At 41.6% G+C, this 16,744-nt stretch overlaps 1 protein-coding gene across 4 annotated transcripts in view; it reads left to right on the forward strand.

The window, feature by feature from the left end:
* The window catches only part of OLFM3 (olfactomedin 3), a 129,761-nt gene that overhangs the window by 48,748 nt on the left and 64,269 nt on the right, over positions 1 to 16,744 (forward strand). For all 4 annotated transcript variants that reach the window (XM_030206236.1, XM_030206235.1, XM_030206234.1 and 1 more), the window contains one exon: positions 6,199 to 6,354. In XM_030206236.1, coding sequence (XP_030062096.1) covers positions 6,199 to 6,354 — 156 coding nt within the window. The remainder of the gene's footprint in view (positions 1 to 6,198; positions 6,355 to 16,744) is intronic.

Below are 16,744 nucleotides of genomic sequence, written 5' to 3' on the forward strand. Positions count from 1 at the left end.
CTTATTAGGCGCATCATTAGTGTTATGCTAACATTGTATTATATCTTTGGCATTTGAATTCCAGTGCTGTTAAATGCGTATGGTTTTGATACTGTTTAACATTAGTTCTATTATTAGGTTTCAATTTACTGTTTTCAAGTCTACCTTATTTATTGTATTTATGTTTATTCTTAGTTATTTTATTATTGCTATTCTGTTATCAAAAATTGCAAGTTTTATGTTAAACTGTACCTGCTGTAAACCACCTTGGATGAATCTCTTCATAAAGGCGGTTAATAAATCCCAGTTTTAAAAAAAATAGAGATCAGGCATGAGGTGAGTGTGAGAAAGGGAATTAAACTCTAAACAAAAGTTTTCTTTGACATTTAGCTGTTCCCTACACTGAATCTATGGAAAAGTCGTAAAGTTGTACATTTAAATTCTAGTAAGTTGCTTGATGCTTCAGAGCTCATTATCCAATATATTTGTGCATGCATCTTAGAAGTACACCCATGGAACTTTGGGCAACATATAAAGAATCTGGGGGATTGTTGTTTATTGGCCTTTTAGATTATCCTATTGTCTATAGATTTTTAAGGTAATTTCCCTTGCATCAGGAGAATGTGAGATTCTTTTCTTAACCAGACTGCATTGAGTATTGCATTTAGGTGAACTATGTGATTTAACGCCAAGGTTTATTTTAATTATTAATAAAGTTGTAGGTTTCATTTTGTGACTGTGTTTATTGGTAATATATTGTAAATTGCTTTGAGCTTTTAAGAGAAGTGATTCATACGTGATTAGAGTGAAAAAGTAAATACATATAAAGGTGATCCAATTTTAGGATAGAACACTGTAATACAAAACATTTTATATGTCCAGCTTAGCACTAAATTACTTTCTGGGAAAACCTTTAGTACCTACTGTAATTGCATTTCAGCTAACTCAATCTACCTGTCTTGTTAAGTTGGATAATATATTTTACATTGTTTTGTTGCACATTGATACAAGAGTTTCATGATATTTTCTTCCCAGAGTAACGATAATAATAATAATAAGTAATAAAGGGTCATCGACTTGATATACTGCCTTCCTGTGGTATAACCAAAGTGGTTAACATTTATTGAATGCAGGTAATTTCTATGTGGTTAAGAGCACCCACAGAAAGGAGGCGGTGCAGTAAGTCCCTACGAGAGTCAATCAAGCGAAAAGGAGGAGTAGGGGGAGCTGGTTCTTCCAAACAACAAGAGAGACGTGTACAAGGTTCCAGATCTTTATTGAAAAACACCAAAAGACTCAACACAGCTGCTGTATTTCAGTGCCAAAGCACCTGCCTCAGAAGTCTTACAATAAATGCGATGACGTTTCCTTGTTTCAGGTTATTAATGCAAGAAACAAAGCTAATGTTGAAAATCCAAAAATCATTCAATATACTTCTGGAGTCCACCAAGGGGGTCCAAGTGAAGCAATATTAGCTTTGTTTCTTGCATTAATAACCCAAAACAAGGAAACATCATCGCATTTATTGTAAGACAGCTGAGGCAGGTGCTTTGGCACTGAAACAGAGCAGCTGTGTTGAGTCTTTTGGTGTTTTTCAATAAAGATCTGGAACCTTGTACATGTCTCCCTCGTTGCTTGGAAGAGCCAGCTCACCCTACTCCTCCTTTTCACTTGGTAATTTCTCTGTACCTACTGGGCTCACAATCTAAGGGTCCCTTTTACAAAGGCGCAGTAGGGCTACTGCATGGGTAGCACACGCCAAATCGGCCCTACTGCTGGGGTAGTGCAGAAGCCGAGCAGTAGTTCCAAAGTTGTCATGTGCAGTTTCCCATGTTATAAAATACTTTTCTATTTTCTACCACGGGGGTCATTCCTAGTGGTGCTGTCTGATTACCACGGGGTTAGCCCTTACCACCAAGTAAATAGGAGGCAGTATGGGCTCATGTGGTAAATGGCCAGGTGCTAATTTTAGAATAGTGCCTGACCATTATTGCCGAAAATAGAAATTCAACTTTTTTGGCAAATGCCCTAAGAGGTGGCCTAAGTGCATAGGAAAATCTCCTGTTAAAAGTAGCACAGGCCACTTCTTAGCATGCCTTTGGGGCCCCTAAGTTTGGTACTTGGGGCATTCAAGGGTTAAGTGACTTACTCAGGGTCACAAGGAGCCACAGTGGGAATTAAACCCAATTCCCCAGGTTCTCAGCCCATTGCACTAACCATTAGTTACTTAGGGGGCAGTTTACTAAAGCTTAACACAGCTAACAGGATTAGCATATGCTGAATGCTAAGAAACCCATGCTTCTTAGCATTTAGCACACGTTAAGCTTTAGTAAAAGGGTCCTTTAGGGGGGCAATTCTACAACATATGTGCTGATATTAATTCACACTCAAATTCAAATCAATTCTTGTATACCACTAATATCCCTTTTCCAGGGTTCAGTGAGATTTATAATCTAGGTGAGACAAAAGCAGGTAGTTCTAGTGTGAGGTATGGGAAGATTAGATATCATTGATGTAATGTATGAGATCAAAAATATTATAAGCAAGGATAGTGGGTGGTACTAGGAGGAAAAAGTCATAATGAATTATTATGAAGCAGTCTTTGGAAGAGAGAGGTTTTTAGCCTCTTCCTGAAGCTAAGGTAGCTGTTTTCTGTTCTGATGGCTATAGGTAGAGTGCTCCATATTTTAACTCCAAGTACGGGGAATAGAGAGCTGTAAATCTTCTGATATTGAGTTGTCTTTTGAAATGGTGATGCTAGCATCAGTTGTTCTTTCAGTCTCTTAGACTGAACCAGATGTAGCAAAGCGGTTTTAGTCAGCAGTTCAGAGGTGAACCCCTGTAGGATTTCAAAAACTAAACAAGCAGCTTTGAACCCGAGTCTTTGTGCTATGGGGAGCCAGTGCAGTTTGTTGAGATGAGTTGAAACACTGGCATATCTATTTAATCTGTATATTAGTCTAGCAGCTGTATTCTATATGATTTGCAGTTTTTTCTGATATTGACACTTAATGCCAAGAAATAGACAGTTACAGTAATCCAAGTGAGGTAGGACTAACATTTGGACTAGTAATGCGAAGGTTTTTTGATTGAAGAATGGTCTGACTAGATGTAGCTGTCTTATTTTGAATAGTGTTTTTTTTTCATATCTGGTTAATATGGGTTGAGAAGGTGAATGAAGAATTGAGCAAGACCCCTAGTACTCTGGTTTCAGACTCAACTGTAAAGCTTTGACCATTGGACAAGGATATTGATGATGGGACCTCAACTCCCTCATTTCGGAACCATAGGACCTTGGTTTTTTGAGCATTCAATTTCAGCTTATTGGTTAGGGCTCAGGTGCTGACAGCAGTCATGCTATTCTCTACTGAGTGAGTTGGGCCTTTGTTTGATGCCCATTACCCACCTTCCCACATTCTATAACTTGGTGCCTAAATTTAAGCACCATCTCTATGCATAAATTGTAGAATACTAGTGCATATAAGTGCTAGTTGGGCACTCAGCGTTATTCTATAAATAGAACATAGAAAAATAAAGGCAGATAAAGACATTTGGCCTATCCAGTCTGCCCATCCATGCCATCTACTCTCCCTATCACTTTGTTAGAGATCCTCATGAATTCAGATACTGTTTTCGTCTCCACCACTTCCACCAGGAGGCGAATTCACCACCCTTTCTATCCGTTTTCACCTTCATCCTATGCCCCCTCGTTCTAGAGCTTCCTTTCAATTGAAAAAGACTCACCTCCTATGCATTTATGCTGCATAGATATTTAAATGTCTTTATTATTTGTCCAATGGTCTTTCTTCCAAAGAATACATATTGAGATCTTTAAACCGGTCCCCACATGCTTTGGTCCTTATTCTATAAAGGTTATGCTGCTAATGTATGCTTCTAATTTATGAGCATAATTTACACTCTTAAATTTAGGCTCCTAAATTAGGAGCATAATCTATTTTGAAGCATAGAGTGTGCTCCTAATTTAGGAGCATAATTTTAGGAATATAACCTTTATAGAATATAATTATTTTTGTAGTGCCGAAGTGTACCCGGCAGTAATCAGGTAGTGCCACATGCTGCCCGTTTACTGCCGGACTAGCACAGGAGCCCTTACCGCCACCTCAATGAGTGGCGGTAAGGGCTCCCCCCAGAATGGCCACGCAGCAAGTGCTTTACTTGTCACATGTCCATTTCCTGCAGGAAAGAGAGACGTCCCTTTTAACCACTGTGGTAAAAGGAGGCCTCGGTGCGCATGAAAAACATGTGTCGACGCCAGCGCAGGCCCCCTTTTGCTGCAGCTTGGTAAAAGGGAACCTATTGGGCTAATTTTCGAAAGAGAAGGACACCCATCTTTCGACATAAATCGGAAGATGGGCGTCCTTCTCACAGGATCGTCTAAATTGGTATAATCGAAAGCCGATTTTGGATGTCCCCACCTGCTTTCCTTTGCAGGAACGGCCAAAGTTCAAGGGGGCATACTGGAGGCGTAGCGAAGGTGGGATTTGGGCATGCCTAACACTAGGACGTCCTCGACCCATAATTGAAAGAAACAAGGACGTCCCAGATGACCACCAGAGATAATCGAGGATGACCTCCCCTTACTCCCCCAGTGGTCACTAATCCCTTCCCACCCTCAAAAAACATCTTTCAAACTCAGATGTCATACTCCGACCCATCACAGCAGTATGCAGGTCCCTGAAGCAGTTTTAGTGGGTGCAGTGCACTTCAGACAGGCGGACGCAGGCCCATACCCCCCCTACCTGTTACGTTTGTGGAGGAAACAGCGAGCCCTCCAAAACCCACCACAAACCCATTGTACCCACATCTAAGTGCCCTCCTTCACCCGTAAGGGCTATGGTAGTGGTGTACAGTTGTGGGTATTGGGGTTTGGGGGGCTCAGCACACAAGGTAAAGGAGCTATGTACCTGGGAGCAATTTATGAAGTCCACTGCAGTGCCCCCTTGGGTGCCTGGTTGGTGTCCTGGCATGTGAGGGGGACCAGTGCACTACAAATACTGACTTCTCCCATGACCAAATGAATTGCATTTGGTCATTTCTGAGATGGACGTCCTTGGTTTCCATTATCTCCGAAAATCAGAAACGACCAAGTCTAGGGATGACCATCTCTAAGGATGACCAAATTTCAGGATTTGGCCGTCCCTGAACGTATTATCGAAACGAAAGATGGACATCCTTCTTGTTTCGAAAATATAGGTTTCCCCGCCCCTGGATGGGGATGTTTTGTGATGACGTCCAAATCAAAATGAGGATGTCCCTTTCAATTATGCCCCTCCACAATGTGTACAGGTAGAGTACAAAAAGGGATATATACAGGCAAATTATTTTTCAGTTCATTTTTGGATGTTTTTGGTTGGAATCAGCCATTCATTTTAATCAAAAATATTTAATGTGCATTAGAATTTTTTAATGCACACACATTATTTCATATGTTAATGCTTGTTAAATCGATTGCGTGTTTGCTAAGGGAGTAATAATAAACCTGTAGCGATCAGTGTTTTTTAAAACTATATCCACCACAGTTTTTTCTATACCCAGATACATATGGGTATTTTACAGCTGCCAGAAGCTAATTGGATAGTGCTAGTACCCAAATATCAATCTAGGAAAGTTGACAGCTTTTTCTCTGACCCAGCTTACCTGTATAATTATCTGGAGGACAGCACTGAATATCCACAGTACCTGGATTACTTATGGCTCTACTTTAGCTCCACCCCCATTCCATCCTAGCACCACCCAGATAGTGCTGAAGTGATCAGGCATAATATTATGCAGCATTATCCAGGTAATGCCGCTAAATATCACTTCCTGGGTCCAGTGAGAGCTAATTATCTGGAGTAACAGGTACTTCAAGTATTGACCCTTGAATTTTAAGACATGCAAATGAATTGAATGTGTATCCCTAGGTCAAACAGACATTTACACTATCTTCAGAGCAGATCTAAATTTGCATATTTGAATTTCCCTACTATTGGGGCTGGTTCGGGGTGGGATAAAGCAGTTGCCTTCAGTATAGGTGCTCTGTTATAAAAGTATCTCATTTTGTAAAGCACTCATACAGTTACAAACTAAAGTGTCTCATTATATAAAAGCTTTAACAGAGAGGTATGATGACATCCTGCTTGACTTAAGTACAAGGTGACATGAAAATGAAATGCCTTGAATACTGTGAATGAGACAATCGCTTTTCCTTCTCAACAGGTTCAGAATATGTCACAGTCAATTGAAGTGCTAAACCTACGGACCCAGAGGGATTTCCAGTATGTTTTAAAAATGGAAACTCAAATGAAGGGGCTGAAGGCCAAGTTTCGACAAATTGAAGATGATCGAAAGACATTAATGACAAAGCATTTTCAAGTAGGTTTTTAGTAATAACTTTGGAAAGGTATAAAGTAAAAATCAATGAGCAGGTTGCTTAGTTATCAAGAATGTCATGGTATTTCTGCTGAAATATTTAAAAAGGAGCATGGTGGTATTTCTAATATCACACAATTAGAATTATCAGAAGAGGCTAGTAAACATTGTCATGTCCCCTACCTCAATGCAAGCAGCGTCCTCAGGCTGCGTGGGGTCCTGTCGACACACACACTTGACTGGCACAGCCCTGAACCATGTGTGTGTAGTTTTTCTCTGAGTTTGTTCAGAGAGATGGTGCTTGCCTGTTGATTGCCTATTGACATTGCCTGTCCCTGAATCACTCCCCTGCCTGCTGCCTGCCTATTGATTTTGCCTGTATCTGGATCACTCTCTTGCCTGTTGCCTGCCTGGCCGATACGCTCACCATCCCGCTTCCAGCTTCGTCTCATACGTCCTGCAGGCTGCCAGCACCTAGGGGCTCAACCTCTGGGGAATGGCAGTCAGCACAGGTGAAACCCGGGATTGTCCGGCCGCCATTCAGAACCTGGGCCGAGTACCGGGCTCAGCAGCGCTCTACTTGGTACAAGAACTCACAAGTCTGACAAATATCCACTCTGTGCCTTAAAAATAAATAAAGCAAGTCAGTTGCTTGGTTTAGTGAAAGAAGGATGGGGATAATTATTCCTACCTCTTATACTGTATCTTTAGCCACTCTGGGTAAATTTGCATGCTCTTATTTTTCAGCCCAATACAGAACCATTGGCTTTCATGCACTAGATAGCTTCTGTTTGCATAATAGCTTGTTAAGTGGACCAGGGGCGTAGCTACATGGGGCCACGGGGGCATGGATCCCTACAGATTTCGCCCTCCACCGCATCAGGTACCTTGTTTGCTGGCAGGGGTCCCCAATCCCCACCAGCCGAAGAGTCTTCAGTGCCGGTTGACTCCGGCACCTTCGTTGTGTGAACATCTGTTTCTGACACCTTACGTCCTGCACGGGGCTACATGCACAGTGCAGGACGTAAGGTGTCAGAAACAGATGATCACACAACGAAGGCGCCGGAGTCGACCCGAGCTGAAGGAGACTCTTCGGCTGGCGGGGATTGGGGACCCCCGCCAGCAAACAAGGTACCTGATGCGGCAGCAGAGCAGGGAGCGGGCGGTGGTGGGAGGGTTTGCGGTTGCGGCGGCGGGGGGGGTTGCGGTGGTAGTGGGGGGGTCCAAAGTGGCGGGGAGTCGGCGGTGGGGGGAGGCAGCTAAACAGTGCCCCCCCCACCTTGGGCTCTGGACCCCCTCCTGCCGAGGTCTGGCTACGCCCCTGATTTGGTCAAAATGTACATTTACACCTAAGTGGTACTGAGAGATTTACACTAGAGGTATGTTTACTAGGTGAGTCAATTTTTTAAAACTTCAACGTACATGTTTAATTTCCAGTGACATCCCTGAAGCACTTCTTTTTAATGCAGCTCAAAGTACTTGTCTTGAGAAAGTTCAGAAAATGAACTTATGCAAATTTGGGCAATCTGCTTGTATAACTCCAACTCAGGGGTCTTTGTAATAAACTTTAATGTGCATGTTACAAGCTTTTTATACAAGCTAAACATAGCACTAAAGCCTTAAGAGGTTGATGATGTTACACTAAAATTAGCACATCCCTTGGATGTAAATGATAGAGGATCATATGTAAATGAGGCTTTACATGGTCTATTTCAAATAATATGATTTGTCATCACTATTGTCATCTTCCAGTGGCCAGCAGCAAGACAGGCAGGACAGCCCTCCTGTTCATAAACAGCAGAACCTCAGAGGGTGGGGACTTGAGTTTGGGAATACTGATGGGGATTGGAAGAATTCTAGAACTATGGTATCACAGAGAGGTGGGATTTTTATGGGATACTAGAGGAAATTCCCCTTGCTAACTAGAACTTTAACTTCAAGCCAGTTATTACTGGGGGATTTCATAGCAGTGGACTCTATTAGAATTTGACACCTGTTCAAGCAAAGTATTTAACCTTGGAACTTTATCAAAACTACAGGAAACAGTGGGTTTAGAAAGCAAACCAAACTTTTTACCATGAGTCCAGTAATGCTTCATTTGCATATGATGCTCCCTCATTTATATGGAGGGGTACACTAGTGGAGGAATGGCCTAGTGGTTAGAACACCAGTCTTGTAATCCAGCAGTGGCTGCTTCAAATCCCACTGCTACTCATTGTGATCTTGGGCAAGTCACTTAACCCTCTATTACCTCAGGGACATTCTTAGATTGTGAGCCCTCCTGGGACAGAGAAATATCCAGTGTTTCTGAATGTAACTCACCTCAAGCTACTACTGAAAAAGGTGTGAGCACAATCTAAATAAATAAATTTAAGTGCACACTCACTAATGTCTAGAGGCACTGTTTTAAAGACCATCCTGAATAGCATGGTAGTTACAACATGCAGAAAAAAAACCCTTAACATATATATTATTTTTACTACAGAGACCCCTTAGGTGTTCATGCAAAAACATTGTTACATTTTTGCAGACTTTCATGCACAAACATGCTAAAATAGAACTTAACAAATGATGTACTAAGTTTTTGTAAGCAGGTGGTAAATGCTTTTAGTAGTGTCTCTACGCTTAGTGGACAATTCTATAAAGAGTGTTAAAGGTTAGGTACCAAAAACCTATGCACCAAGAGAGTATTTAATAACAGTATCCTGCACCTAGATTCCATTATAGAATATGTTGTGTTGGCATTTGCACACCATCTAGGTGCTTTCACTTACACCATGTAAAAGGCAGGTGTAGATGTTACTACTTTGTGTGACTTAAAATGTTCTATAACTTTCAAATGTAAGTGTGTGACCCACCCATGCCTCACCCATGTGCACGCCCCTTGCAGTTACACAATAAAGCACTGAAAAAGCCACCATTAAAGGCAGGCATGGTTTATAGAATAGCATTTATGCCCAGAAATCATGCCTAACTTTAGGCATGGCCCTTTGCACCAACTGAAACATTGTGCGAATCCCCCTTATAGAATAACCCACCCATAACCCTCCCATTTCCATGCCCCCTTTTTTTTTTTTTTACTCATGTGTAATTCCAATTAAATCTAATTAGTGCTAATAATTGCTTGTTAAAGACAATTATTGACACTAATTAGCTTGTTATTTGATTAAATTGCATGTACAAATTGGGCATGCGCCCAAATTTGCATTCTCAACTTTTGGTGATTTTTATAGAATTAGGGGATTAAGGGCCCCTTTTACCAAGCTGCGGCAAAAGGGACCTGCGCTGGCATTGGCACTTGTTTTTCACGTGCGCTGAGACCCCACAGTGGGTAAAAGGGAAGTCTTCCTTTACTGCAGGAAATGGCCATGCGGCAAGTAAAGCACTTGCCGTGCAGCCATTTTAGAGGGGAGCCCTTACCGCTACCAATTGAGGTGGCGGTAAGGGCTCCTGCACTAATCTGGCAGTAACCGGGCAGCACACGGCACTGCCTGATTTCCACCAGGTACATCCTGGCGCTCCAAAAATGGAATATATTTTTGTAGCGCCAGATTTGATGGCGCAGTAGGGTTGGGAAGTACCGCCTGACTGCTGTGGTAGCCCGGTGGTACTTCCTGTTTAGCAAGCCATAAGCCTGCTTTGGTTTACCACCGCTTAGCACAAAGGGCCCTAAGTGCACAACTGTTCTTTTCTTTTTTCTTTTTTTTTTTGGCATTTAACATCTGTATGAGTGCCAAAATTATCACCAAATTGGCACCTAATTTATGGCAGACTATATAGAATTACGGGGTATGTGTATTGGTAATTCGGAAATACAATTGTTAGTGTGAGAATATTAGTGCAAAAAAAAAAAACTAAAGATGATACTAAACTGTTGTAAACAGCTAGCACGAGTGTTAATGTTCTGTAGCCCAAGGGCGTAGCTACGGGTGTGCCTGGGTGGGCCCAGGCCCACCCAATCTCGGCTCAGGCCCACCTAATTTTATGCGCTGAAAAGTGCAAACACCAGCTCAGCAGCCGCTGCCAAAGACTTAGTTTTTTCAGCCGCAGCAGCCCACTCAACCACCACCTACCTGCTTTTTTTTGGCTGTCGGCACTCTCACTGGCAGGCGGCAGCTCTTTGGACAGTCCCAGTCCTCCCCTCTTTGTCCCTCCGATGCTCAATGCCTGCATTACCGCTATCCCCCAAGCGGCGCCGCTCTTCGATCTCTTGGCGCACTAAAGTCTAGCGGCCACTCTGGGGTTGCACGCGCCATGCTGCTGTACTACTGCCTGCTCCCCCCTGGCCTGGGTGGCTCGCAGCGCACAGCACGATGGCACCGCATGCAGTGCCGCATGGGAAAGCTGCCGGCCTGAATGTGTTGCGGCACGGGTGCGGCTCCTTAGTCCACACTGTGCCTGCCAGTCTGCGCTTGCAGTGGGGTCTATGATTTTCAGTGGGTCAATCACAGCAGCAGCAGTAGAACTTCCCCCGCGGCCCCACAACACTGCTACAGGAGCCAGGTAATAAATACATGTATTTTTAAAATGTGTAATTGTACTCATAAATGCTGGCTGGTGGTGGTGGGCTTCTGGGTAGGTTAAGCACTTCACTGCCTAGGGTGGGGATGGGCTCCATTGCCTAGGGCAAAAGAAATATGTTTAATGATTAAATATACCTTTTTTTTTGCCCTAGTCAGTGAAGAGTCCACCCCCACCCAGAAGCCCACCACCAGAGCCATCATTTTGATTACAAAGGTATATTTAATGATTAAAATATACTTTTTTTGCCGTATGCAGTGAAGAGCCCACCCCCACCCAGAAGCCCTCCACCAGCCAGCATTTTGATTACTCTTGATTACCCTAGCATTTGTAATCAAAATGATGGCTCTGGTGGTGGGCTTCTGGGTGGGGGTGGACTCTTCACTGACTAGGGCAAAAAAAAAGGTATATTTAATCATTAAACATATTTCTTTTGCCCTAGGCAATGGAGCCCATCCCCACCCAGAAATTCACCAGTAATAAATTTTAATAGTGCCAGGTTAATTTTAAAAAAGTTGTCTATTTCTCTCATTTTGGTGGGTTTTTGGGTGGGGATTGTCTCTGCAGTGCCTAATGTAAAATAAGAAAAAAAAAGTGTAGGTGGTTTGATATGGCATAATGTAACTATATTTTAAAATAATGTTTTTTTTCACATTACTAAGGTGTGTTAGCGTTTTTAACGTGCCTGTAAATTTAAGCCACGTTAAATGCTAACACGCCTATACATTTCTATGGGCACATTAGTGTTTAACACGTGTAAAACATTTACGTGCGTTGAAAACACTAACGTGCTCATAGCACTGCTTAGTAAACCTAGCCCTAAGTATGTATGTGGTTTATGTTGGTGCAGGCAAGAAACACTACTCATATATAGTGCCCACCCATATTAGCTCTGGGCCCACCCAAAATGTCAGGTCTGGCTACGCCACTGCTGTAGCCATTAGCACGGAACTGTTATAAGTGGCCAGTGCAGCAAAAATTCCATACTAGCTGCATAGCACAGGTAAGGGCAGTAGCTGGGTGAGAAATGGGTAGTGGTAGGTTGTGGCGGGCACTGATGTGTGCACCAATGTTTCCTGCAAGGAGTGGCCTGGTGTGTGCACATTTTTTGTTGTGAGTGCAACAAATTTTAAAAACCAACAATTTTTGAGCACCAGTATTAGCAATGCATTTCTGTATACAGCACAAAACAACATTTTTGTGAGCAAGCATGTAAAATCTGTAAGCGACACTTCTAAGATGTATGAGCTCCGCTTAGAGGGAACACTGGCGGGCACACAGGTTAATGGCTGGATTCAGTAAATGGCACTCAAAATTTGGTCCTGAAAAAAAATCTGCATTGAATGGTATTTTATAAAGGGTGTTCTGGGATTGGCACCCTTTATAGAACAGCACAAGAAGTTACACCAACTGAAACCGGGTGTAAATTCCAACATGCAAGTTTAGTGTAGATCTGTGCCATTCTATAACACTATGCAAATTTTAAGGGAATGCCCCTGACCCACCCATGTTCCTCCCATGGCCATACCCCATTTGCAGATCTGTGCGGAAACACTTAGGGGCTCTTTTACTAAGCCGCGTAAGACTCTACTCACGCCAAAATGGAGTTACCGCCCAACTACCACATGGCTCTTAGGGTAATTTCATTTTTGGTGTGTGTCCGATAGGCATTGGCGAAAAATAATTTTATAATTTAATAAAAAATAATAAGAATAAATAATTACCATCCAGTTACCGCGTGGGACTTTACCGCTAGGTCAGTGGCTGGCGGTAAGGTCACAGGCCCAAAATGGATGCGTGGCAATTTTGATTTTGACGCATGTCCATTTTTGGCAAAAATTTAAAAAGGTATTTTTTACAGGTGCGCTGAAAAATGATTCTGCGCATGCCCAAAACCCGAACCTACACAACCGCAAGCCATTTTTCAGCGCACCTTAGTAAAAAGACCCCTTAGGCACTATTCTATTGTATTTATGTTTATTTTGGTCATTTTACTAGTGTTGTTAACAAAATTGTAAGCTTTATGTTAAGCCATACCTGCTGTACGCCAACTTGGGTGGATTTCTTCAAAAAACAATTAATAAATTCCAATAAATAAATATAAATGGGCACATAAATGTTTCTTCCCTGTTTCAGTGCCTTGCATCCGTTAGAACACTTTTCCACATTGAAAATTCGGCACAGAATGTCTAATGTTCAGTGCCATGTATAGAATTCCCCCATAACTGTTTGCCCTGTATGTTAAATGCAAGGCAGATACTGGACATGCACCCTACATTAACCACACAGGCTTTGCATTTACTGTATCTTAAATTTGCACTTACAGTGCAGTAGGTGCAAAAAACCTAGCACAGTTTAGTGAAGAGGCCCCTAAATAGCATATGTAAAAGAAGTAATATTAGAAAGACAAAGGGATGAATTCTCTATACGGTGCCCAAAAAATTGGCACTGAAGAAGCCATGCTTAAAGTTAGGTATGACTTATAGAATAGCACTAATGCCAGGGAATCATGCCTAACTTTAGGCATAGCGATTTCCACCAGCTGAAACACGATGTAAATATACATGCCCAAATTGGGTGCACATTCCCCCTTTATTCTATAACAACACATGTAAATACTAAAAGAATGCCCCCACTCTATCCATGACCCTCCAATTTTCATATAATATGTAAGCCGCATTGAGCCTGCCATGAGTGGGAAAGCGCGGGGTACAAATGTAACAAAAAAATAAATAAATAAATATCCTTTTTTTTAAACTTGTGTGTAAATTCTAATTAAATCTAATTTGTGCTAATTGCTTGTTAAAAAATTATTGGTGCTAATTAGCTTGTTCAATTAAATTGAGTGTGCAAACTGGATCCATGCCCAAATTTGTGCATGCAGTTTTTGGTGACTTTTATAGAATTAGAGGGTTAGGGGCAATTCATATAAGTGGGTGTCTCCTTTTAGGTAACTCAATGCTGTGGGGTGAGAACCTATTTCTATAACGGCATATGCGTGCCTGGATTCCATTATAGAATATTTATGTCCCTGCAGTTACATTAGCCATAGATGTGACTTAACTACAGGCACTTAAGTAAAACAAAGATGTTCTCTAAGTTGTGCATTAAGTGGCAGTACCACCCATACCCCCATGGTCCACCCATGTGAACATAGCCCTTGCATTTCTGTGCTATGCCACTCATATGCATATTTACAGAATAGGGCTTAGTTGCTTACTTCCAAATTCTATATATGGTGCTAAAAATTGTGCATGGAAATTTGGGCATGTGGCCAATGTGTGTGCACAATTTATTTGAATAAACAAGTCTATTAGCATCAATAATTGAATGCTAATAATCATTATCAGCCCTAATTGTCATTAAGATTTACATGCACAATTTTAGGTTCCAGCCTCCGTGCATAAATTTTACATGTGGCTTCGAAAAGGAGATATGACCATGAGAGGGTCATGGATAGATCAGAGGTAATCTATGTGCGCTGTTATAGATAAGGGGGAACAGCGTCTAATTTAGGAGACCTTTTAAGGTATGCCAACATTCTTAGCTTGTTCTAGAAATCAGCTGGTGCTAAACGCCGATGCCCATTATATTCCTATGGGCGTCTCAGTGGTTAGCGCCAGCTGATTTCTAGCGTGAGTTAAAAACACTAGCACACCTTAGTAAAAGACCCCCTCCCCCCAAGCATGAGGTTTTACACCAGAGTTCGGTGTAAATCCTTGCTCGTAAAATTAGATGCAGATCCTGGTGCTAAGCACTATTCTATAAACAGCACCTAACTTTGATTGCCATTTATAGAATAGTGCTTAGTGCTTTTTTCGGTACCAATTTCTTGGCACCATTTATAGAATTTGGTCCTAAGCTACTGCTCACATGTATAAGTGTACATTTAGCTGAGAAAGTGCTGGTATTCTGTACATCTACGTGATCAAGTGGTGCAAAAATGCAAGCATACAGTTGTGGAATTTCCCATCAAATGCATAATATGAACACGATAAACTGAGAATACTAGGTTGTACTAGGTTGTCTTTCCCTCCTGGTGCCATCTTTCTCCTTCAAAAGCATATAAAAGTCATTGAACCTCAGCAGAGGACAACGGGCTCTGCGGGAGAGGGAAGAGGAGGTTTGAAAGCAGAGAAGAGAATAAAGAGAAAGTGTAGTAGGAAGCTATTGAAAGAGCAAAGCAACACCAGCACACATCATGCAACCAGAAAATAGTTCGATTCTGGAGTTTATAGAAGACAACTCATAACTTGTATAGGTGCCAATAACTGACACCCACCCTGAGCTCTAGTATCCACCCCCTTACCCCTCTCCTGACCCATCCATTCCCAGTCAGAGTTTCCTTGAAGGAAAGAAACACAAGTACATAATTTTTAAGATAAAAATTATTTATAGTAGATCTGCATAGCCACAACATGGAACTTAGAACAACTTAGTTTAAGAGTCAACCAAAACAACCCCTTTATATAAATTTACCAGATTGTACAACAAATTGGGGAACACATTTATAGGAACACAGCTCTTATACACTTGTCTGACAAGAATTGGCAGACATTGGTCGATAGAAGGCTTATACTCAGCATATTGCCATTAATGAAATAAATAATTAATTGATAGGACCTGGCCCTAAAAGCTTTCTCTATGAAGTCATCTTAAAAATGCAGGTGAGGACCATCACATGTATATATCTATATATGAGTGTCTCTACCCCAGCCATAAAAGCTGAAAAACTCTCTTTGCATCTAGACAACATTGCATAGCATCTCCTTAGAATGAAGGTCAGGAAAACCCTGTTTTGTTTACTTCCTGTCTCCCATGACTCAGAAAGCTGGCCCAACCCCTTCCCTTCCCCAGTCTTTTCTCTTGTGTTTGATATTTGATGGGTTGGTGTCTTCCCACCATTCAGGTTCTCTATATGAGTCATTTGCCAAAGAGGCTCTGTAGCAAAAACTGCATAGAAAAAAACAAAAGCCTAGACAGTCAAGGAGCAAAGTTTGGTGATGTATCACCAGAGATGTCACCAACTTCAGACTCAAGTTGCAGGATTGTCAAGCACATAATATATAGATATCAGGATACCAACAGATCCAGCTGAAGAACATACACAAAGATAGAGGCATTTCACAAGGATATGACAGGTAGCTGCATCTGTCCAGTTGCAAGATCAAAACCTTCCAGAGTTCACGCAGAGTTTTAGTATCACAGCAGTGACAAGCTGGTAAATTACCTGCGTGACTGAACTGTCAGGAATACTCAGCAAGAATTCGCTAGCACTCCTTGCTAGATTGTCTTAGATAGGTCTTATGAGTCTGTAGGAGGATGCAATCTAGAAGGAACTTTGAAGAGTTGTGGGTAGGTGGATGCTGGATCACTTATTATACCGTATACGATACTGAAACAGTAAATCACTTGTTACTGATTTGTAGTATATCAAATAAATTGAACCACTGAACCCTGGTCCTCAATTTTTGGGAAAGGTGAATTTATGAATGTAATTTCATAATGCTTACAAATCTAGCAGCATAAAAATGAAAGAGTAGGGAAGTGTGTTGGAGAAAAACTTCAGGTCATTTTCATGACATTTTTCTGTTCACTTCACACGTTCATTTTAATATAAAAATTTAGCACAAATCAATTTGTAGCTTAACATGCATTACGTAAACTAAGGAGGTCTTCACTAAAGTATGTTAAACAGTGAACACATACATTTACATGCACTGTGACTGCACAAGCATGATAATTGTTACCATGTTGGCATGACAGTCAGGGTGTGCTAATTCTCATTGCATAAAATAAGAGCTGTCCTAAAACAGCATGAGTTGTGGTAAAATAATCCATCTTAATGGTAGGGAAAGGGAAATGGGACTTG

Source organism: Microcaecilia unicolor, chromosome 6 (assembly GCF_901765095.1).
Source record: "Microcaecilia unicolor chromosome 6, aMicUni1.1, whole genome shotgun sequence".
Classification (NCBI taxonomy): domain Eukaryota; kingdom Metazoa; phylum Chordata; class Amphibia; order Gymnophiona; family Siphonopidae; genus Microcaecilia; species Microcaecilia unicolor.